Raw genomic sequence first — 25,073 nt, 5'->3', positions numbered from 1 at the left:
AATCCTACGCCTTATGGCTTATTAAATAACATGTAATTTAAATCATTTCAAAACCAACAACAAAAATTACCCACCAGAGCAGGGAAGGGTGCCCATAGTCAAACCTTCTCCCTCGCCAGGTAAGTGTGTGCACCTGGCTTGCAGACAAGGTTTGTTGTTGGCATGGTGATGGTTCAACAGCAGGAGATGGTGGTGGCGGGACAGCAGGAGCTGGTGGCTGTACTGATGTTTTGGATTGGCTTCTGGATTTCTTTCTTGGATGTTCGTCTTCACTGTCATCAGAATCCCCCCCAAAAATGACTATAATTTGGACAGGGAAATAACACTCAGTTGTCGTGGTACTCTCATTTCCATAATCTTTAAGTAGTTATTTAAGTCAGTTTTTATACTAGGTAACCTGTATTGTCTTCTCGGACATAGAAACTTGGATAAATGTTCCATACACGATATATGCATGCATGTTTCAATTACAATTCACAGGAAAACATGGAAAGATGCTTACATCGCCTTTGGCTTCCTCTTGGGTTGCATGTCCTCTTCCTCTTCTTCTGTCTGCAGGTTGGAAGTGTGGCATGACGTGACTTATTTAGGTGTTGTCTTGCCTCGAAGTACTGATCTAAAATTTGGTAAAAAATAATATTTTCAGATAATTGAAAGACTGAAGTCATACTTATTATATATAAAAATAATTATATATATATATATATATATATATATATATATATATATATATATATATATGTAGATTACCACATGATTTAAAGAGCAAGTCACCCCCAAATCAACTTTTTTTTGCTGATAAACTAAATAAATGAGTGTCTAATCGTGCTGCAGACACGTGTGGTCAATAATTTGGTACTTCAGTGCATCTTAGTTAAAATTCAAATATTCTGCCTAAAACTGTCAGTGTTGTGTCGTCGTCAGGTAAAACCTCTGCACTGTATTTTAATCTAAATCTGCCACCGCTATTGGCTAAGAGGTATGCTATGATGTAAATTGGTCCTTATGATGTCACAATGTCGTTGTGAGCCTGTGTGTGTGTGTGTTGGTTTGCGGCTCCGCCCTCTCGGTCTGCAAGGCAACAGCATTTGTTGCATTTTTCAAACATGAAGTGAGAGTGGAGTTAGAATCTGGCAGGGGTTGACTTGCTCTTTAAGAATTCGGACATCATACGTTTCCCGTTCAGGTCCCGGCTCCTTTGCCCGGTTCACGCTTGCATCACTTTTATAATTCGGCCAACAGGTCACGCCATCACTGTACCAGTTCTCGGGCACCACTGCTACAGTTTTGTTGACGGTGAACTCAACTAGGTGGAACACCCTAATTAAAAAGGAGAAACACAAAACATTATGTTTACAAATATGAAATTTTTACTGAAGATGCAATTGATCAAATACTTTCTGTAACTAGCAGGTAATGTTGGGTGTCATCTATGGATGTTTAAATAATTTCATTTTAAAAGAGATAAGTTCTGTATTCCAGTAGTTTTATAGAATGTATATTTACATCTTCTACTTCTCACACACACATGCACGCATACTTACAGTCAGATGTTATCCAATTTCAAACATAGGAGCATTTCTAAATATGTCACTGTCAGTCTCTGACCCTCACGGCTAACATCATTCTAACAAAACCACTATATTACAAGGGTAAATGTGCATCAATTACTTTAAAAAAACCTTCAAAAAGGTTCTGCAATATATGGCTATTGACAGCCAAACAATAAACAGTTGCTATGAAAAATCAACTAATTTCAAATAAAACTGTTGTGTTCAGGAGCAACACATCTACTTTTGTGTGTAGTTGCACCACTAAAATGTGTGAAACGGGGATGACCACAAACCCATTCTTATGTGGAAGAACACATTTTTGCGCAAGCTCAGAAACTTTTTTTATTTTATTTTATTTTTTTACCGTGTCCTGTCTGGCTGTGAAGCAAGCAGAATTGATGTCTGAATGCTGGTGACAAGCCTTACAGATTTACTCTCAGGTGGAGCATCAAAGCGTTTGCTTTTAATGTCACGTCTGATACTTAAAACTTTATTGTTATTGTTGTTGAATGCTTTGTAATTCCGACCAGACACGGAGACAGAGGTGAAAGAGAAAGGAAAAGAAAAGGTGGGGAGAGAGGAGGAGAAGGGAGGGGTTCCACAAAAATAAACAATGAACAAGAGTCTGCTTCTAGACCTGCAGAAAAAGACAAAAAAAGCAAAAGGACAAAAAAAATGGGACACAACAACAATACAACAAGATCTAGCTATCACTGCGTCAACTTGATGAAAAAAAAATATAATCAACATTGCTTAACTGAAGAATCACGATAATAAATCACAGTGCATTAAGTGCCCACCATAGTCTTAAGACCTGTGTTGAACGTGCCCAAGCCCATACTTTTGAGAGCACCATGTGCGCACCTGTGTGTGTACACGCGCTTGTTTATGTAAGGTTTCTCTATAGGAGCGTCCAATAGAGAGTGTGAGGGACCACAGATCCGCCCCCCAAAGATGCGTAGGAGACGGGAGGAGCTCCAAGTCCCAGAGATCCAGGCGCTGCCCCAGAGCACAGGAACCCCAAGGAGACTGCAACCAGAAAGGCCCCCGCCCCCCTCGAGAGGCACAGAGGATCGCCCCGGGGGACCACAACCAGCAGCCGGCAGAGTCCTGGGAGACATCAGCGGCAAGCCCGCAAGCCAGCCCGCAGCCTCCCACCCCCTAGCCGGCCGAGCCCGGGACCCAGCGACCCGGGACCCAGGGGCGACCACCCCCGCCGGGGACCCAGCAGAGCCCAGGGACCCAGACCCCACAAGGCAGCCACCAGGATCTATCAGGCAGATGCCAAAATCTTAAACCCCCAGACCCGGTTGCCACGAACACTCAGGCAGACCAAGGCACAAGGGAGGGAGAGGAGATGCGAAGGGAGGGCTAAGTGTTTTTCTCCCCAGAAGAAGCTACAACGATGTTCTGCTGAGCTGTGGTGGCCTCATGGAGGGGGCCATCGTCTAGCACACTGTTGCTAACCACTAAAACTTTCTCCCTCTCCTGATAATAACTTTTTGCTTTCCTTGACGTTGGATGTGCTACTACTAGTTTATCCGTTTAATTATAGATCAAATAGGATAAATACAATAAAGTTTATCTCTCACCAAATAGAATATTTACTAAGACATCACAATATAACTATAGACACATTACTTGTCTTTGTGTGTGTGTGCGTGTGTGCGCGTGTGTGCGTGCGTGCTCTGTCTTCTCGATCCCCAGTGAGTCGTGGAGGATGGCTGCTTATACTGAGCCAGGATTCTCTGGAGTTTCTTCCTGTTAAAAGGGAGTTTTCCTCTCCACTGTCGCTTTATGCTTGCTTAGTATGAGGATTGCTGTAAAGTCACTGACACTAGTCAATGACTTGATGCAATTTGCTGGGTTCCTTATATAGGAAACATTATTTCTGATTGGCTTAATGAACTGACCTGAATTGGAATGTTTATTATGTGAAGTGCCTTGAGACGACTCTTGTCGTGATTTGGCGCTATATAAATAAACTTGAATTGAATTGAATTGAATTGAAAGTTAACAATAATGACAGTATGCAGAAATATCTGTTTACCAGCTGCTCCTGCAGTGAATGATGACCCTTTATAGTCCATGAAGTTCTGCAGGGCTTTAGAAATGAAATGGCTGTTATGGCCTCACATTTCCTCGAACACTGGTTAATGTTCACGAGATCCAATTGCACTGTATTTAAATAAAGAACATCATCACGTCCTGCTCATGAGACATGTTTGTCTAACAAACCATTTATATAGATGACTTTCCACAAAAGGATGGCCAACTACCTTTGGGATCTGCTGGAAGTGGAGTTCTGCTCAGAAAAAGTGTAGTTTCTAGAAATTATAATTTAACCATAAATATAGCTGTGCATACATTACATTAAACATTCTTAACTGTTTATTTTAAATTACACACCCATTACGGCCTTTCCAGATGAATCCAGTGTGATATCTGCTGATGATATTTTATGAATGTCGGCCAGGGTCTTCTCATTCAACATATTGTGATGATGAATGATAGAGCGCATGAGAAAGATATGGCTCCCTGGAGACATCATATTTAGAAAGTAGTTATTCTTCCTCATTTTGGAGAACAACTGCTCTGCTACTTGAGAATTCACCCAACCGTGCAGTTCGAGTAACAGTGAAATTTTGCTCAAGCAGTCTTTTACTTCTCTGGTGTTGGCCTCGTGGAAAGTGTCATACAGAGCATAGTGTGCAGCTGAACCTGTAGAGGGGTGTGCATTGCTGTCTGCATGCTGCTTTTTAACCTTCAACCATGGCAGGTTTACTTTCAGATCACCTTTCTGGGCAGACTGAAAGTTTTCTGGTGTGGCATCAGCAAGTCTGCCTTCATTTGGCATAAAGGGGATTTTTAAAGGTTCACGCAGGTTTGTGTGCGTGGCCAAACCTCTTGCAAAATCAAATATGACTGCATTAGGAAAGTGCTTAAATGATAGCAACATATCACAATAGTCCCTCGTACTTTCTGCCCTCACATTGAGCGTGATAGAATTCATGATTCCACAGGGGCACATTATAACTGCCCAGCCACCTTAACAAGAAACAAAGAAAGGGACGTTAGAGATTACACACACACACACACACACACACACACACACACACACACACACACACACACACACACACACAATCTCAGATAAGTTTTTTGTGTTTGGATAAGCTTACCAGATGCACCCCACACTTTTGAAAAGACCTTGTCAAAAGCACTGCGACTTTTCATCTGCTCTTTCAACCTGATGACAAGATTCATTTTGGAACCCGTGGACTCAAGGCCACATTGTTTGTCCAGGTTTCACACTGCATCAACCTGTGAAAACATGGGCAAATACTTGACCAGACACAGAAACTGTAATGCAAAGATGCTAACATAAATTAGATTTTAAAATATGGGTTGTTTTCAGGTGTTTTTGTTGTGGTCTGTTAGCCCAGGCATCACCGCTAATCTCACCTTCAAGTTGATAATTTCATTAATCAATCTGTCCTCAGATCATCAACATATATATCGACATATGGGATCAACTGACAACACCCGGTCGAACTAGCTACAATAGGGTGACCAGGTGTCCCAGTTTACCCGGGACAGTCCCGATTTTGAGCCATTTGTCCTGTGTCCCCAAAGATTTTTACAAACCAGTTATGTTGTCCCGATTTCACCCAGCCTTGGTCCCAAGTGTCCCGATTTTGAACTAATTGCTCATAGTTCACAGAACTAATTGTCACTGGGTTGTTTGTATGTCAATCAGAAAGTTGTCATAGTGACATTAGCTCAACTTTGTCACATGTCTGTGTAACCTAATGCTCATTGGTTGATGACAACGCCGTTGACGCAAGACGGCTCCTAAGTCCTGCGTTAAGACGATTCACCAAGTCACTCGTTGTTCAGCATGCCTAAAAGATGGTCAAGACTAACAAAAGAGCTACTGGAACCACACAGCTTTCTCAGGAAGGTGCCAGGTGCAGCCTGCTGCAGACTGAACTGCACTGTGCACTATGTGCGCTGCACATCCTACACCAACCAGACTGTTGGGGGTGGCCTGATCAAGTTTATGAAAAACATTGTTTTGTCCTCGTCTTGCTTTTCCTCCTAAATTTAAATTGGTGTTGTCTGCACAAAAGCCGACCGCTTTATCCACCAAACCGAATGCAGATAGGCACCTGTAAACCTCATCACACAGCAGGGTTGAGGTCTCACCTGTTAGCGATGTAAAGTCGAGTATCTTCACTCTGACCCCCTCGGTTATTTTGAAGTAGCGCACAACAACAGGAACAAGCTTCACTGCCTTGTGGTTTGATGTGTCAACTGTGGCAGAGACCAGAGTAGTATCCGTAGTGTCTTCTTTTAGCAAATCTATAGCATGCGGGGCAATTACACTTGTCACCACTGCCTCAGCTTTGGTCCGAGCACTCGTAAAATGCTGGTCATAACATTTTCGAAGTAGTCCAGCAGTCCAGTCCATTGAACGAAGTTGTGATTGTGCTTAACAAGGTGGTCGGCAAATGTTGCTTCCTGAGCAGCGTGGTTAAGGTCTTTGTCTCCAGCAGCAGTAGCACTAAAAAACATGCTAACCGAACTTCCCGCCTGTTACCACCGCTTATGTTTGCTAGTTTTAACATGGTTCTGCACGTCCCTGTTTCCACCATGAGCAACGGATAATTCATACTTACATAAGACGCAAAACGCAGCATATTCATTTCCTGGCACCTTCCTGAGAAAGCTGTGTGGTTCCAGTAGCTCTTTTGTTAGTCTTGACCGTCTTTTAGGCATGCTGAACAACGAGTGACTTGGTGAATCGTTTTTACGCAGGACTTAGGAGCCGTCTTGCGTCAACGGGGTTGTCATCAACCAATGAGCATTAGGTTACACAGACATGTGACATAAAGTTGAGCTAATGTAACATTGAGAACTTTGTTGTCAAGGTTTTTGGATATTTTCACATCTACACTGTCCGAACTGAGGAGCTGAAAGACTTCTGTTCATTTGTTGATGTTGAACATGCCACTCTCCTTGGGACCAGCAGAACCCATTGGCTCTCACTGGGACCTGCAGTTGAGGGTTCTGAAGCTTTGTCCAGCACTTCAGTCCTACTTCAGGTCTCAGGAAAAAGCACCAAATTTAATCATCAAGTTCCTAGAAAACCAAGTGTGTGAGGCCTGGTTGTGGTTTACACACATTACAACCAACTGTCACTGTTCAATGACACCATCAAAAAGATGGAGAAAGAGAAGAGCACAGCTGTCCACGCTGCACAGCACCTGTGTGATCTACAGGAGAAACTTTTGGAGAGAAAGGCCGCCCTCTTCATGGGATTAAAGGTGAGTTTAAACATGTTCAAATTAAAAGTAATGTAAAAACAAGGCTCTTATATTAATACTTCATGAATTATTATTGGTGTTTTTTTCAGGTGAAGAGCATTCTGGCTACCCAAGAGCGCCCTCAAGTGGAGGTGTTTAAGCAAAGCGTCCACACCTTCTATGAAGGTTGCATCTCATATCTGCAGGAGTGGAGCTCATCATTTACTGACATGAAGTGCTTCTCTTGGACCCTGCTCGAAGATCCACCAGGTTGGGATGTAGTTGAGAGCTCCCTGAGGTGTGTCTCCTCAAAGCTGCCAAACATTCACATAAATGAAACGGAGCTCTTTGACGAAGTTACTTCTGTCAAAACTTACACATCTGACAAGACTGGACTGTGGGACCGAGACATTAAACCAGCAGATGAGCGCTGGGCTGAAATCTTTACACATTTTAAGCATCAGCATGTCCCATTTAAAAATGTAGCCGTCATCTGCCAGTTTGCCATGTGCCTACCTGGCACAAACGCCTCTGTGGAACGCATTTTTTCTCTCATGAACAACACTTGGACCAATGAGAGAAATCGTTTGGGACTGGACACTCTGAAGGCACTGCTCATTACTCGGGTGAACTTTGATGGCTGCTCTGAGTTTCATGCCAGACTTGTTGACAACCACAGTCTGCTTAAAAAGATTCACTCAAACATGAAATACTCTTAAAGAGTTACTCTGACATTAAAGGGTTCATTTAGTGCAATATTTTTGTTTCTAAAAAACTTGAAGTCAGTGAAATACTTTTTTTGTTCACAAAAGGGCTACATTTAATATTGCCCAAACAAATGTGCTTAAAAAATTCTGTATTGTTTTGGAAAATGATTGCACTAAAAATATTAGAAAAACTGTCCTTATTCTGAATATAGATCAAATGTTTCTGTTCTTCCACATTCTACAATCAAAAGCTGTTATTAAGGTCAGTTAAATTCTTTGTTTATCTTTTCACAAAAGGGCTACATTTAATATTGCCCAATGTCTCTCGTCTCGTCTTCCTCCGCTTATCCGGGTCCGGGTCGCGGGGGCAGCATCCCAACTAGGGAGCTCCAGGCCGTCCTCTCCCCGGCCTTGTCCACCAGCTCCTCCGGCAGGACCCCAAGGCGTTCCCGGACCAGATTGGAGATGTAACTTCTCCAACGTGTCCTGGGTCGACCCGGGGGCCTTCTGCCGGCAGGACATGCCCGAAACACCTCCCCAGGGAGGCGTCCAGGAGGCATCCTGACCAGATGCCCAAACCACCTCAACTGGCTCCTTTCGATCCGGAGGAGCAGCGGTTCTACTCCGAGTCCCTCCCGAATGTCCGAGCTCCTCACCCTATCTCTAAGGCTGAGCCCGGCCACCCTACGGAGGAAACTCATTTCGGCCGCTTGTATCCGCGATCTCGTTCTTTCGGTCATTACCCAAAGCTCATGACCATAGGTGAGGATTGGGACGTAGATCGACCGGTAAATCGAGAGCCTGGCTTTCTGGCTCAGCTCCCTCTTCCCCACGACAGATCGGCTCAGCGTCCGCATCACTGCAGACGCCGAACCAATCCGCCTGTCGATCTCCCGATCCCTCCTACCCTCACTCGTGAACAAGACCCCGAGATACTTAAACTCCTCCACTTGAGGTAGGACCTCTCCCCCGACCCGGAGGTGGCAAGCCACCCTTTTCCGGTCGAGAACCATGGTCTCAGATTTGGAGGTGCTGATCCTCATCCCAGCCGCTTCACATTCGGCCGCGAACCTACCCAGCAAGAGCTGAAGGTCAGAGCTGGATGAAGCTAGGAGGACCACATCATCCGCAAAAAGCAGAGACGAGATTCTCCTGCCACCAAACTCGACACACTCCACACCACGGCTGCGTCTAGAAATTCTGTCCATAAATATGATGAACAGAACCGGTGACAAAGGGCAGCCCTGGCGGAGTCCAACCCTCACTGGGAACAGGTCCGACTTACTACCGGCTATGCGGACCAAACTCACGCTCCTCTGGTAAAGGGACTGAATGGCCCTTAACAGAAAGCCACCCACCCCATACTCCTGGAGCGTCCCCCACAGGGTGCCCCTGGGGACACGGTCATAAGCCTTCTCCAAATCCACAAAGCACATGTGGATTGGTTGGGCAAACTCCCATGCCCCCTCCATCACCCTTGCAAGGGTATAGAGCTGGTCCACAGTTCCACGGCCAGGACGAAAACCACATTGCTCCTCCTCTATCTGAGATTCAACTATCGATCGGACCCTCCTCTCCAGTACCTTGGAGTAGACCTTTCCAGGGAGGCTGAGGAGTGTGATCCCCCTATAGTTGGAACACACCCTCAGGTCACCCTTCTTAAAGATGGGGACCACCACCCCGGTCTGCCACTCCCTAGGAACTGCCCCCGATGACCACGCAATGTTGTAGAGACGTGTCAACCATGACAGCCCTACAACATCCATAGCCTTGAGATACCCAGGACGAACCTCATCCGCCCCCGGGGCTCCGCCGCTGTGTAGTTGTTTGACTACCTCAGCAACTTCTGCCCCCGAGATCGGACAGTCCATCCCCAGGCCTCCCAGCTCTGGTTCCTCCTCGGAATGCGCATTGGTGGGATTGAGGAGCTCCTCAAAGTATTCCTTCCACCGTCCGACTATAGCCTCAGTTGACGTCAGCAGCTCCCCATCCCCACTGTAAACAGTGTGAGCGAGTTGCTGCCTTCCTCTCCTGAGGCGCCGGACAGTTTGCCAGAACCTCTTTGGAGCCGATCGATAGTCTTTCTCCATGGCCTCACCAAACTCCTCCCACGCCAGAGATTTTGCCTCGGCAACTGCCACTGCTGCACCCCGCTTGGCTATCCGGTACCTGTCTGCTGCCTCCGGAGACCCACAGACCAGCCACGCCCTGTAGGCCTCCTTCTTCAGCCTGACGGCTCCCCGAACCTCTGGTGTCCACCAGCGGGTACGGGGGTTGCCACCACGACTGGCACCGGCCACCTTACGACCACAGCTAGCAACAGCCGCCTCGACAATCGCAGAGTGGAACAAGGCCCACTCGGACTCAATGTCCCCCACTGCTCTCGGGACGTGGTCAAAGCTCTGCCGGAGGTGGGAGTTGAAGACCGTCTTGACAGGTTCTTCTGCCAGGCGTTCCCAGCAGACCCTCACTATGCGTTTGGGTCTGCCAGGTCTACGCGGCATGTTCCCTTGCCATCTGATCCAACTCACCACCAGGTGGTGATCAGTTGACAGCTCCGCCCCTCTCTTCACTCGGGTGTCCAAAACATACGGTCGCAGGTCAGATGATACGACTACAAAATCTATCATCGACCTGTGACCTAGGCTGCCCTGGTACCAAGTGTACCGGTGGGCATCCTTATGTTCGAACATGGTGTTCGTTATGGCCAAACTGCGGCTTGCACAGAAGTCCAATAACAAAACACCGCTCGAGTTCTGATCAGGTGGGCCGTTCCTCCCAATCACACCCCTCCAGGTCAAGCTGTCATTGCCCACGTGAGCATTGAAGTCCCCCAGCAGGACAATGGAGTCCCCTGATGGAGCACTATCTAGCACTCGTCCCAGGGACTCCAAAAAGGGTGGGTACTCTGAACTGATATTTGGCCCATACGCACAAACAACAGTCAGGACCCGTTCCCCGACCCGAAGGCGCAAGGAAGCTACCCTCTTGTCCCCCGGGGTAAACCCCAACACACAGGCAGAGAGTCTCGGGGCTAACAAAAAGCCAACCCCAGCCCTCCGCCTCTCACCCGGAGCAACTCCAGCAAAGTAGAGTGTCCAACCCCTCTCCAGGTCTCGGGTTCCAGAGCCAATGCAATGTGTCGAGGTGAGTCCGACTATATCTAGCCGGTACCGCTCAACCTCTGCCACAAGCTCCGGCTCCTTCCCCGCCAGCGAGGTGACGTTCCATGTCCCAAAAACTAGTTTCCTTGTCCGGGGATTGGACCGCCAAGGCTCCCGCCTTGGTCTGCCACCCGATTCACATTGCACCGGACCCTTCATGTTCCTCCTGCGGGTGGTGGGTCCACAGTTGGACGAGCCCATGTATCCGGTTCGGGCTGGGCCCGGCCGGGCCCCATGGGCGAAAGCCCGGCCACCAGGCGCTCGCTCACGGGCCCCAACCCCAGGCCTGGCTCCAGGGTGGGACCCCGGTAACCCTCCGGGCCGGGTACTCCGACTCTTCGTTTTCACCGCCATGAAAGATCCTTCGATATTGCCCAATGTGTTTCACAAATACAGTATTATTTTGAAAAAGAAAATAACAAAACATTGCACTAAAAAAAAGAATGTCCTTATTTTTAATAGGATGTTCAAATGTTGTTGCGTTTTGTACAATAAAAAGCAGTTATAAGTCACCAGCAAGGATTTGTCAGTCTTTAATTTTGTGTAAAACTTTGGTGTCCCACTTTTCAGTTTTTTAAATCTGGTCACCCTAGGCTGGGATCAACTGACGACACCCAGTCGAACTAGCTACAAGCTAACCTGAAGCTAACCCAAAGCTAACGCAGAGGTGGGAGCTAAGCTAACGGAGGTAGCAACCTAGCTACAACCGGAGTAAACTGTGCACAACACCAGAGCTTCTGAGTCAGAGCTATGCCGGGCTGACCGCTGGGTAAAACCGGGTGGAACACAGAGGTCTCCGAGACCTCCACAAGCCGGCAGCCGCACAGCAGACAAGTGCCGCTGCGATCTGAGATGCGCAGAGCTGCTGCTGGGGAGAACCGGGTAGAAAGGTTTCCATCCCAGAGGTCCACAAGCCGGCAGCCCGCGCAGCAGACAGAAGCCGCGATCAGACAGAGATGCGCCGAGCTGTGGGGAGGGGAGAAGCGGGTGGAAAACATCGGTCTCCCGAGAGCTCCACAAGCTGATAGTCGGAACCCAGCTCCACCAACATGTTATATTTGAACCCATTTTCTAAAGTGCAGCATTATGTTAAATGCACTGGGTTTTACCCTATTACATTTATTTCATGGTTAAACAGTACATGTTAACATCTAAGCTCAGCAGTGACCTAAAATACATAAATGTAATTTTACTTACTGAAAAAAATGAAGTGGAGACTCATTGGACGCTCTATTATTGCAATTAATGCCACTGCAAGTAATTTTGTCCAACAATTGCACAAAAATATCCAAAAAAGAATACACAAACGCTACAACTAATGGTCTAAGTTGAGAGACTGAAACTGACGGAACAGTTATCAGGCGAGACCGAGGCTCAGACTGAGGCCTTTCCCTGGAGATAGCTCTGCGGTCATGTGGGTCTGATGCTCATTAATTACTGTAAATCCTCTAATATTGGCCTGTATTCAATTGACGGCCGGGTATCACATTTTGGCCAGTGTCGGAGTCGGCGGAGGTGAATAATGACCGGTTTTTTATAGTGGCCGGGTGGAATGTGGTAACAAGCAAGTACCACAAGGGGGCGGTTGTGTCATCCGTCTCACTTTTTATTTGCCAGTGATAGACCGCGAGGGTAACTTTAACCATGGCAGGTGCGGAGACGAAGGGGAGGCGAAAATTTGATATCAAGTTCAAAGAGAACGTGCTGATTATGCTGCAGAACACTCTGGGGAGCAATATGAACTAGTCACTAGACGACTTCACCGCTCTATAGTGACTTGTTATGCCTGTCATTGACTAGTCGCTGTCACGTGATAATGACCGGCAAGATGCAGTCCTCGGAAAAGAAGACTGATGTCAGCAGGTGACAAGCTCCTGCGCGTCGGGAGGCAACGCGCTGTGCCAGAGCGTCGGTTCTGACACCCGCCGTAAAACGGACATTTAACCAAATTGTGACCTTTACCCTCTTGCAATTTAACCTTCCCCTCACCCCCATCCTAACCTTAACCAGCTTGCGCATGCAAAGCTCTGATTGTTGACGCGCTCCAGACATCTGCGTCCTGAGCACGGCCACAGTAACATTATCAAATTAGGTGTCGCCACCTCAAAAACTAATTTAACACGTGATCGTTCATGTCGGCTCATTTCTTTTTATGTTTTCTGTCTTTTATTCTTTCATTTGCGCCTAATGCTTTTCGCTGCTGTGGATCGAGGCGCATCACCTTGTCCTCCAGTGACGCACCGGTGCGGCCGGCGAGCAGCGCGCACCCCGTTGTTTTTGCGGTCGGTAGATCTTTTAGAACTGCAGTTCAAAGATAACTCATAAGGTGAATATATATGAAGGCAGGTAGCAGTTTTTCTTTAGGATTGAGAGGAGATGCAGGAAGATAACAGATACAGGACAGAAAAATAGTCAAATAAAAACAAGTTAGTTTTTGTACCTGGTGGTTGCAACAAACAGACACCATTGAAGGTAATCAGAAGTGAGGAACAGAAAATGAAATAATTATTTTAATGTTTAGAGCAGCAGGAACTCTGAGAGGCTGCAGGTGCATCAGTGAGTTTGCGGCCGCTGCGCGGGGGTTGGGGGGTATGGCTGAAGCAGAAACTACCGTTGTTAAAAGAAATGTGTTTAACTTTGAAAATGTGGGCGCAATTTTAATTGTCAAAAACTCCAGCGAACCATTAGTTCATTTTGCTCAAATAGAAATTGAGGCCTGCCTCTAATTCTGGTCCTCCGTCCAATAAAGGCCTGGAGCTTGATGAGCTTGAGTCAGATACAGGCCCGGGCCTGTATTAGAGGATTTACAGTGTACAGAATTTTAGGCTTTTAATACACTTAAACAGAAGAGTGAAAAAAAAACCACCCCCCTCAGAGTTGTCATGAGTGTAAACTAGATGATTTAAACCAAAAACCTGTCATGGTCGGAGGCAGTTTCTTGACCCACGACATGCAGAATCACACACGGAAACCAGGAAGGTAAGTAAAAGGGTTTATTTTTGGAAATAATGAGCAACGGAGGTTCGGGACTCGACGAGATGCAGGACTGGCAGCAGGGCTCCAGGGAGAGGTTTCTAAGGAGGGAGACAGAGTGAATAACTAATGGAAACAGACGGAAACTTAACTGGAGACTGGTCTTACTGTTTCTTGGCAGCACTAAATGCACCGGGAGGGTTGTCGGATCCGGGTGAGCTGAGGATATCCAAGAAGGGTGGTTGGTTTGTCCAGAGGTGTAGGAGCTGAGATGGATGTGGTAGGTGAGCGGCTGAGAGCGGGCGGTCAGAGGATGGAGCAGTGTGTCAGGTAGGTTGTGATCCAGGTTTGTTCTGGAGAGGCTGAGGACGTTAAGAGGAACCTGGGAAAAAAGCAGGAGAGGGCATAAAGGGGTTTTCAGACGACAGGTTATCACGAGTACAAATGCAAAAAAATGTCAAGGTCTGGTTAGTGGCTAGAGCTACCCAAACTGCGTAAATCATCTGGCATGGTGAAGCGTCACACTGCTCCTTAAATCCCCTGGCCTTGATGAGGAGATCAGCTTCAGCTGGGAGCTCTCAGACACGCCCACCTGTGGAAACAAGCTCAGAGTAGAAAAACCAGGTTACAGGCAGACAGCTCACCACGGACCATGACAAAAACCAAGCTGTACACATGTTTATTTCTGCTGTGAAATGGTATTTTTAACATGGGAGTCAATGAGGATTTGCTATTTTCTGACACCAGCCCCTAGTGGATGAGGGTGGAACTGCAATTTATTTCACTTCCGCATTGGCCTCACTTTCAGAATCGAATTGTGGGGGCTTGGTTTCGACTTCCTCCACCACCATACTAATACTGCTGTCACCACCTGGTGCAGGTGCATGAGACAATGCGTCAGCCAGTACAATAAACTTGCCTGGCATGCCTGGCAAACTTGCCTAGCATGTATATCAGTTCAAACGCTGCAGCATCACTATCATACATTGTATTCTTGGTGACATGTCATTGAGATTCTACTTCCTATTTGTGATGAGAGGTTTGTGATCCGTTTCTGCTATGAATGTTGGTAAACCAAACATCTAGCCATGGAACTTCCTGCATCCAAAGACCAAGCCTAAAGTTGCTTTTTCTATTTGAGCGTAGCGTTTCTCAGTCAGATCTGGATGCATATGCCACCGGCTGCCACTTATTTCATTCTTTTGCAACAGTACTGCTCCCAAGCCATTGTTTGAAGCGTCCGTAGAATCCAGAGAGGGATGGAGAAACATCAGGAGACACATGAGGGAAGACGCAGACGCAGACCATGACAGCAGGATAATGCACCATGTCATAAAGCTCAAATCATTTCACATTGGCTTCTTGAACATGACAAGATCGGTCAGATCTGGGATACGGCCAGAAGACCCGTGAGCCTGATCTGGACTCCAGGGAGAATGCTGAACATCTTCAGAACCAAAATCAGTTCAGTTTGCTTACTTTAGATGAATATTTCATTTCTAAGCTTGTAGCCCTCAGCTGACGAGTTGTTAGCTGACCATTAGCCCCATCATACCGTCCCAATAAAATTCACTAATCTATAGATAAAACAATGTGCTGCCAGTTGAACCTCTGTGTGTTTATATTGAAATAACTCCAGAACAAATTTAATCGATAGATCAGCAGAATAATTCCTCCTGACTGGGATGCTGCAGTAGCTCGCTAGCTTGTGTTTGTAGTAATCCAGGATGGTTCTGAGGTTCTACCGGTCTCTGGAGGATCTATTGTTTAAATATGTGGCTCTTCTTTTAGATCTTATCTGTGTGAGTGTGTCGTGGCTTTCCAAATTACTTTTCCCCTTGCTAACACAGTTAGCTGTGTTGCTGCAGTCATGCTAACGGGACTCGTCTGGAGTGCAGATGGACCGGTAGCGGTTCCAGATAGATTTAGGTTATTATTTTAGGTCAAACCGTTAGTTACAATGTGTGAAGGACTCCGACATAGGGTTCAGACTTTTGGCTGCAACTGTAAACACAATTTTCTGTAATTATTGAATATGAAGTTGATTAAAATACAGCTAAACACGACGTACTAGCGGCATGAGCTGCCCTGTAAGACATCTTTTTAGTGACGTATGACAAACAGCTCTTCACTGTTTAGAGGAATTTAGATTTTTATGATGATTTATGACAAAATTCCTTAAAATGAATAACTGAGCCTAGTTTATCTTTATGTAGATGGTAAAGTGTAGTGAAACAGCGTTAGTCTCAGTCGGCATAAGCAGCAGGGCCCTGCAGGGAATCGAACCCCGTCTCATTACTGAGAGTTCCGTTACCAGAGCCTTTTGCTTTGGGCGACGCGAGACGGTAAAGCAAAACCTGCATCAACACAGCATTTAATGTTGGAACATAAATTCTGTCTTGAAGCAGGAAAAAAGAAACTGTCAAAATAAAAAATTTTTCTAATTAAATTCATTTTAGTATTTTATAAACGTTTTACAGATTTAGAGCCTCCTTTGACTTTTATGCTTTTCGTTAACTTCTCGTTCTTTTACGATGTTTATCCGTTCTTTAGTCGCGGTCAAACGCATCGTAATTTTGTTCTGCGGTGAATCTTAAAGTTATGTTGAATGTAAATAATCGAAGTCTTTATTGCTTTAATTTAACCGCACAGTAACTTGTTCAAATATTCAAGTTAATTTGAATCATTTACATGTTTAGACTATATTTTATTAGCCTTTAATATTTTAGTATTTATTGTTTAACTTTTGTAAAGAGCTATTTTTAAACGCGTGCACATTTAAACACTAAAACCTTTGTTTGCTCCGTCTGTGTCAGAGCTCTGCTGTTCAGCTCCTTCCTGGTTCCTGCAGGACCACAAAGCCCAGAGAAGCTCAGTCCAGCAGGACGTGAGGACACAAACAGACACGGAGAGCTCCTCCTAAACCTGGAATCAAACGCTTCTACAGATTATTTTGAACAGTTTCTTGTGACAGAACAGTTAGTGAAACAGAAAGGACATGATGAAGATGATGTTATCGTCCTCGTCTTTCATACGGATCAAAGATCACCATCAGCTTACGCTCATGTCACCAAGTAAACGTCCCATTCCTCACTAAGACCTGCTCTATCTGCTCTACCAGATTATCAGAAGCATCACTGTAGTTGTAGTTTTGCCTCCATCTTCCTGCCCTCCTTGGTCTCTTGTTTATCTTCTACCACCTCTCACCATCCATCTCAGGTGGGATCTTGTTTGCTCCGATGGCCTCTTGTGTTCCAGGCTTTCATCTTTTAGTGAATGTTAGAATATCATATACTAATATATATGTATGTGTGTGTGTGTGTGTGTGTGTGTGTGTGTGTGTGTGTGTGTGTGTGTGTGTGTGTGTGTGACCCTAAACCAGACTGCCTGCTCCATCAGATGAAAAGGAAATCCTCTCAGGACCCAAATAAAATAGAAGATTTAGCAACCAGACACAGAAGCCCAGGTGAAACCGTCCACATCAGCATCTCCAGTTCTACCAGCTCTAAAAACACACTTCTTAAATAATAAAACACTAAACTCAGCCAACGGATGAAGACGTCCTGGTGCCAGATGCTACCTAAGACATCACCAGTTCAGCTGACTTGATAAAACACTTGGTGACTAAAACAAACATCTGGTGACCTGGTAAAAAACAGTCCTGGTGCAACAAGCTACCTGAGACAAACATTTCCAGTCAACCAGTTCAAGAAAGAAAGAAAGAAATGATATTCAGTGGCGCTGCACTGGAAAAAAAAAATCTCTAGTCCGAGTCGGAGTCGTCCCATCTTGGTCTCTTCAGTGGGATGTACGGGAAGCGCTCTCCAGTCCTCTTCTGGCTGGATCCAAGGACCGAGGTAGAAGGAGTGGGTTCTTCTACATCCTGGACCTCTTCAGCGCTCCCGTGGGCAGGCCTGGGATCTTCTGGAAGCTCTTCCGGCGGGGCCGGAGGAGCTACCGCCAGCGAGAAGTCTTCTAGTGGTGGAAGCTGCTGGACTTCATCTCTATCCAGAACTGAGCTACCATAACCAGAGTCCACACTAGAAGCCATAAAACCTTTTAAAGCTGACCACAGACCCTCAATAGCACGCTTTGCCTCTACTGGAGGAGCCTGACCATGACCCACAAACACCACATCATCATCAGGAATGTGAAGGGCTGGGTACCTACCTTCATCTTCATCGAGAATCCGGATGACCTCAGGGGCCCCTGCAGTCGCGGGACGCTCCACGATGAAGATGCCTGTGAGGACAAAACAAGACACATTAAATCCACTTGTGTCATAAAACAGTTATGAAAAAGCTACAATGACTTGTTTACAATACAAGAGATGTGTGTCTGCATCTGCATGTGTGCACAAGACACACTTTACTAATCTGGTTGTTTTGGGGGTTTAACAGGTTAAAACCGAGTTCTGCTTTTACTGAAAAAGTTTCCATTTTTAATTTGTGATTGTTTATTATTTATGTTTCATGTTTATAGCTGATGCATTTCTAAAAAGATGTAATGTTTTACAGCTTGTAGACGCAACACTGCTCTAATAAAGTTGTTTTAAAATGGGCTCTATAAAAATAAACAGAAGACTCATTAAACTGGTGAAAAGTGTTTAAAATATATTCAAACGGCAGAAATGCATTTATAAACATGAGAACCAACTCAGAGAACACATCAAACTTTCTACTTGGATAAAACAGGTGAAGTCCTTAAAGATCAAAGGTCTCTAGTTCACTCAGATTTATGGAAACAACTCATGTTCACCGATGCTAACAGGCTGAAGCTAAAGCTAGCTGTACGTTCTACGTCATGACGTTTCATACCTGGTTCATCCGTTGCTATGGTCACGAAAACAACATGTTTTTGTTTGAATACAAAACTTCTGATGTATTCAAACTGGAGATTACAAAAACACAACGGCACTAAAAGTCCTCACTGCTATTACATAATTAGCTAAGTGACCGTTCAAAAACAGCTGCAGTAATAGCTTCTGTCCTCCAGAGGGCTGAGAGACCCCTCGGGTATGAACAGTCTATGGGTGCACCTGCTGCAAAGAGACAGGTTAGGAATCTGTTGCACGCATGTGCGTGTATACGTCATAGAATTAGAACGTTGCTCATCTATAAAAGCTCATGGAATTTTAAAAGTCTTTCATTCGAACTTGCGCTAGAGCAGCACTTGGTCGAGAGCGCTAGAGCAGCACTTGGTCGAGAGAGCCTCTGGAGATTTGCTTCAATAGTAGTCCTTGGACGAGCTTGGAGAGCCTCTGCAGAGCAGAAATCGCTGAAGCAGTTTGTGGCTAGCTGAAGAAGACCGAGAACCAACCTACCAGGGAGATGTCCTTCCGGGAGGAGCACGGTAAGCTAACATCAATTAAATTCTCCATCTGAATCATTTCATGTTTCCTAAAGGACAAACTACTGAAACATTATTGTAATGTTAAATTCGTGTATTTGGAAGAGCGAATGTGTGTTTTAAAATCGCATTTGGTGTTTTACTCGTGAACAAGACCCCGAGATACTTGAACTCCTCCACTTGAGGCAGGACCTCTCCACCGACCTGGAGTTGACAAACGCTCTTTTCCGATCGAGAACCATGGTCTCAGACTTGGAGGCGAGGATCCTCATCCCAGCCTCTTCGCACTCGGCTGCGAACCTCCCCAGCAAGAGCGTCCGAAATGAGTTTTCTCCGCGGGGTGGCTGGGTCAGCCTTAGGGATAGGGTGCGGAGCTCGGACATTCGGTCGAGACTCGGAATAGAGCCGCTGCTCCTCCATATCTAGGAGTCAGTTGAGGTGGTTTGGGCATCTTGTTAGAATGCCTCCTGGACGCCTCCCTGGTGAGGAGTTGGGCATGTCCTGCTGGCAGGAGGCCCCCTGGACGACCCAGGACACGTTGGAGAAAGTACATATCCGAACTGGCCCAGGAACGCCTTGGGGTCCTGCCAGAGGAGCTGGTGGAGGTGGCCGGAGAGAGGACGGTGTGGAACTAGTTGGGATGCTGCCCTCGCGACCCGGACACGGCCGGCGGAAGACGACATTTGGTGTTTTATGGAGGTGAAACATGTTTTCTGTGGACAAGTGAGGCTCAAATTCCCCTGGAACAGTTGAACACATCAAATGTTTTTACTAGTTTTGTTGTGGCATGTCGGTTTCTTTTGTATTATTGATATAAAAGAGGATGGACAGCAGCGAGGTGAGAGTGAGCGCGAGGAGCGCCTGTTGGTTTTTGTCAGCTGGGCAAGCAAAATAAAAGCTGAATATGTGGTTCTTTTAGCGGGATAGAGACAAAAGGTTTCTCACATTAGCACCGACCTGTGACTCAACCTCATCACACAGCCTCAGCATCTTGAGGGTCCCAGCAGGTCGGTGGGATGACTATATCAGACTAGAGAGAACCGTTAGAAGAAAACCACTAATTTGGTTTCAGCAAACCCATTTAGTTCAATTTTACATCGAAAATTTTAAAACTAATAAAATGACATGTACGATTCTAAAAAAGAATGCTTCAAACAAAAACATGTTTTCGTGACCATAGCAACGGACGAACCAGGTATGAAACGTCATGACGTAGAACATGCTAGAACGTACAGCTAGCTTTAGCTTCAGCCTGTTAGCATCGGTGAACATGAGTTGTTTCCATAAATCTGAGTGAACTAGAGACCTTTGATCTTTAAGGACTTCACCTGTTTTATCCAAGTAGAAAGTTTGATGTGTTCTGAGTTGGTTCTCAGGTTTATAAATGCATTTCTGCCGTTTGAATATATTTTAAACACTTTTCACCAGTTTAACGAGTCTTCTGTTTATTTTTATAGAGCCCATTTTAAAACAACTTTATTTGAGCAGTGTTGCGTCTACAAGCTGTAAAACATTACATCTTTTTAGAAATGCATCAGCTATAAACATGAAACATAAATAATAAACAATCACATGAATTAAAAATGGAAACTTTTTCAGTAAAAGCAGAACTCGGTTTTAACCTGTTAAACCCCAAAAACAACCAGATTAGTAAAGTGTGTCTTGTGCACACATGCAGATGCAGACACACATCTCTTGTATTGTAAACAAGTCATTGTAGCTTTTTCATAACTGTTTTATGACACAAGTGGATTTAATGTGTCTTGTTTTGTCCTCACAGGCATCTTCATCGTGGAGCGTCCCGCGACTGCAGGGGCCCCTGAGGTCATCCGGATTCTCGATGAAGATGAAGGTAGGTACCCAGCCCTTCACATTCCTGATGATGATGTGGTGTTTGTGGGTCATGGTCAGGCTCCTACAGTAGAGGCAGAGCGTGCTATTGAGGGTCTGAGAAGGGATGACAAGTTGGAGTTAGAGCGTGCTATTGAGGGTCTGAGAAGGGCTGAGGAGTTGGAGTTAGAGCGTGCTATTGAGGGTCTGAGAAGGGATGAGGAGTTGGAGTTAGAGCGTGCTACTGAGGGTCTGAGAAGGGATGACGAGTTGGAGTTAGAGCGTGCTATTGAGGGTCTGAGTAGGGAGGATGAGTTGGAGTTAGAGCGTGCTATTGAGGGTCTGAGAAGGGCTGAGGAGTTGGAGGCAGAGCGTGCTACTGAGGGTCTGAGTAGTGATGATGATGTGGTGTTTGTGGGTCATGGTCAGGCTCCTCCAGTAGAGGCAGAGTTTGCTTTTGAGGGTCTGAGTAGGGATGAGGAGTTGGAGGCAAAGCGTGCTATTGAGGGTCTGTGGTCAGCTTTAAAAGGTTTTATGGCTTCTAGTGTGGACTCTGGTTATGGTAGCTCAGTTCTGGATAGAGATGAAGTCCAGCAGCTTCCACCACTAGAAGACTTCTCGCTGGCGGTAGCTCCTCCGGCCCCGCCGGAAGAGCTTCCAGAAGATCCCAGGCCTGCCCACGGGAGCGCTGAAGAGGTCCAGGATGTAGAAGAACCCACTCCTTCTACCTCGGCCCTTGGATCCAGCCAGAAGAGGACTGGAGAGCGCTTCCCGTACATCCCACTGAAGAGACCAAGATGGGACGACTCCGACTCGGACTAGAGATTTTTTTTTTCCAGTGCAGCGCCACTGAATATAATTTCTTTCTTTCTTTCTTGAACTGGTTGACTGGAAATGTTTGTCTCAGGTAGCTTGTTGCACCAGGACTGTTTTTTACCAGGTCACCAGATGTTTGTTTTAGTCACCAAGTGTTTTATCAAGTCAGCTGAACTGGTGATGTCTTAGGTAGCATCTGGCACCAGGACGTCTTCATCCGTTGGCTGAGTTTAGTGTTTTATTATTTAAGAAGTGTGTTTTTAGAGCTGGTAGAACTGGAGATGCTGATGTGGACGGTTTCACCTGGGCTTCTGTGTCTGGTTGCTAAATCTTCTATTTTATTTGGGTCCTGAGAGGATTTCCTTTTCATCTGATGGAGCAGGCAGTCTGGCTTAGGGTCACACACACACACACACACACACACACACACACACACATACATATATATTAGTATATGATATTCTAACGTTCACTAAAAGATGAAAGCCTGGAACACAAGAGGCCATCGGAGCAAACAAGATCCCACCTGAGATGGATGGTGAGAGGTGGTAGAAGATAAACAAGAGACCAAGGAGGGCAGGAAGATGGAGGCAAAACTACAACTACAGTGATGCTTCTGATAATCTGGTAGAGCAGATAGAGCAGGTCTTAGTGAGGAATGGGACGTTTACTTGGTGACATGAGCGTAAGCTGATGGTGATCTTTGATCCGTATGAAAGACGAGGACGATAACATCATCTTCATCATGTCCTTTCTGTTTCACTAACTGTTCTGTCACAAGAAACTGTTCTAAATAATCTGTAGAAGCGTTTGATTCCAGGTTTAGGAGGAGCTCTCCGTGTCTGTTTGTGTCCTCACGTCCTGCTGGACTGAGCTTCTCTGGGCTTTGTGGTCCTGCAGGAACCAGGAAGGAGCTGAACAGCAGAGCTCTGACACAGACGGAGCAAACAAAGGTTTTAGTGTTTAAATGTGCACGCGTTTAAAAATAGCTCTTTACAAAAGTTAAACAATAAATACTAAAATATTAAAGGCTAATAAAATATAGTCTAAACATGTAAATGATTCAAATTAACTTGAATATTTGAACAAGTTACTGTGCGGTTAAATTAAAGCAATAAAGACTCCGATTATTTACATTCAACATAACTTTAAGATTCACCGCAGAACAAAATTACGATGCGTTTGACCGCGACTAAAGAACGGATAAACATCGTTAAAGAACGAGAAGTTAACGAAAAGCATAAAAGTCAAAGGAGGCTCTAAATCTGTAAAACGTTTATAATATACTAAATTGAATTTAATTAGAAAATTTTTTTTATTTTGACGGTTTCTTTTTCCCTGCTTCAAGACAGAATTTATGTTCCAACATTAAATGCTGTGTTGATGCAGGTTTTGCTTTACCGTCTCGCGTCGCCCAAAGCAAAAGGCTCTGGTAACGGAACTCTCAGTAATGAGACGGGGTTCGATTCCCTGCAGGGCCCTGCTGCTTATGCCGACTGAGACTAACGCTGTTTCACTACACTTTACCATCTACATAAAGATAAACTAGGTTCAGTTATTCATTTTAAGGAATTTTGTCATAAATTATCATAAAAATCTAAATTCCTCTAAACAGTGAAGAGCTGTTTGTCATACGTCACTAAAAAGATGTCTTACAGGGCAGCTCATGCCACTAGTACGTCGTGTTTAGCTGTATTTTAATCAACTCCATATTCAATAATTACAGAAAATTGTGTTTACAGTTGCAGCCAAAAGTCTGAACCCTATGTCGGAGTCCTACACACATTTTAAAGCCACGATATGAAATTTTTTCATATTTCAAAATTTTCTTGAGCCAGTATGTGCTAAAGTGACCGTTAACAGCAGTGGTATGAAGTTCCCAGCCTGGAGGGCCGGTATCAAGCACGTTTTAGTTTTAACTCCGTTTCGACACACCTGATTTCAACCAGCAGGTGATTAACTCCTTAGCATTCCAGCGTCCCGCCCGAGGGACAAAACCCCATTGCGCTGGAAATTTACGGGGTTAAGCTTCTGCAGAGCCTGAACTGCTGCACAGGTGATTAAACCACTGAATCAAGCATATTGGAGCAGAGAAACCACTAAAACGTGCTGGATACCGGCCCTCCAGGACCGGAAACGAATACTCCTGTTTTAGAGGGTTAATGAACAGCCACCCAGCACACATCGCACCCCTTTGGCCAGAATGTTCTACTTTCAACTCCAGACTGGCAGTTGGCTCTGTTGGGACTCAAACAAATATTGAGCGGACATACCTGGAGCTGCAGTCTGCTTCCAGCACATTTCCTGCATGTTTTAAATCATGAACGCAGCTGATTTATAATATGTTTATTGCCAGACAGAAGTCCATTTTAAAAGAAACATACAGATAAAAGAAAAAGATACAAGAAAAGAAAGGATACCAATTAACATTAATACCAATAAAAGCCTGTATAAAATCACAGGATATAACTGCAGTGGAGGTAAGGGACAACAAAACTAACTAGTTGAGATAAATCCACCCAAACATTTTAACCAGTGCATTCTCAGCCTAGACGTATAACGAGAGCAGCTCACAGTGGGATTTGAGAGTGCAACTATAATACTATTGGAAGACTCTTCCAGCCGTCTCATAAACTTGAACATTAAATTTCTTAGAAGTGCCTTAAATGTGCACACGCTCACAGAAACACACGTTTGACTAGCACTGCCTCCCCTGGGAATTTTGAGGAGGATTCTCGTTGCATCATTGTTTGCCACTTGTAACCTGTGCAAGCTCGACTTTTTATAGAATGACCCCAGATGTGCAGTAGATAGTGGTGTGCAGTATGCTTTAAGTAATGCCACTTTAACAGGTGTGGAACAACAGCTGAAAGTCCGTGCAATGGTGTTTGCTTGCACATATAGCTTGCAGCACTGCCTGTAAATATCATCATCGCCGCTCATATTGGCTGTGATAAAGTGTCCAAGATATTTCATCTTTTCACAGACTGCAAGACTGTTGCTGGACAACTTAAACACAGGAAAATTACGCCTTTTATCCTGGGTGGTTCTGTAGATTAGAACAACACTTTTGCTCGAGTTATATTTTAAATCATATTCCATTCCATACCCAGTACTAAAATCTAGGAGCTGCTGCTGCTGATTTGTTCAATTTAGTGATGAATCACTCATGTAGACACTGAGGGTGGTTTCCAGGAGCACTACTCAGCCTAAAAGAGCTCTGTACAGCGTGGTTTGAGTCAGCCCATCTGAAAGCAGGTTTGTTCCCACGCCAGCTCCATGAAGCCCCTAGCCAATCAGCGGCCAGAATCACGATACCGGCCCAGCTCAGCCTTGCCAGGTACCTCAATGGAGCAGGGACTAAAAATAGGG

At 45.3% G+C, this 25,073-nt stretch overlaps 2 protein-coding genes across 2 annotated transcripts in view; one reads left to right on the top strand and one right to left on the bottom strand.

The window, feature by feature from the left end:
- Positions 1-1,176: 1,176 nt before the first annotated feature.
- The window catches only part of LOC129152936 (uncharacterized), a 43,344-nt gene continuing 19,447 nt past the window's right edge, over positions 1,177-25,073 (bottom strand). The window contains exon 6 of the mRNA XM_070546372.1: positions 1,177-1,320. Within this exon, the coding sequence (XP_070402473.1) occupies positions 1,303-1,320 (18 nt within the window). The 3' untranslated portion in view covers positions 1,177-1,302. The remainder of the gene's footprint in view (positions 1,321-25,073) is intronic.
- Positions 18,611-23,599, top strand: LOC139063713 (uncharacterized). Its single transcript, XM_070546402.1, has 2 exons — positions 18,611-19,058; positions 20,836-23,599. The coding sequence occupies exons 1-2, from the start codon at positions 19,037-19,039 to the stop codon at positions 21,705-21,707; spliced, it is 894 nt and encodes a 297-aa protein (XP_070402503.1). The 5' UTR covers positions 18,611-19,036; the 3' UTR covers positions 21,708-23,599.

Source organism: Nothobranchius furzeri, chromosome 17, assembly GCF_043380555.1.
Source record: "Nothobranchius furzeri strain GRZ-AD chromosome 17, NfurGRZ-RIMD1, whole genome shotgun sequence".
NCBI classification, from domain to species: Eukaryota; Metazoa; Chordata; class Actinopteri; order Cyprinodontiformes; family Nothobranchiidae; genus Nothobranchius; species Nothobranchius furzeri.
This window is presented reverse-complemented; position numbering and strand designations above follow the sequence as displayed.

Excerpts from the sequence above, each read along its gene's own strand:
- LOC139063713 (XM_070546402.1), top strand. The coding sequence starts at position 19,037 with ATGTCCTTCCGGGAGGAGCACG. Across the intron at positions 19,059-20,835 it reads GTCCTTCCGGGAGGAGCACG|GCATCTTCATCGTGGAGCGT; the intron begins GTAAGCTAACAT and ends TTGTCCTCACAG.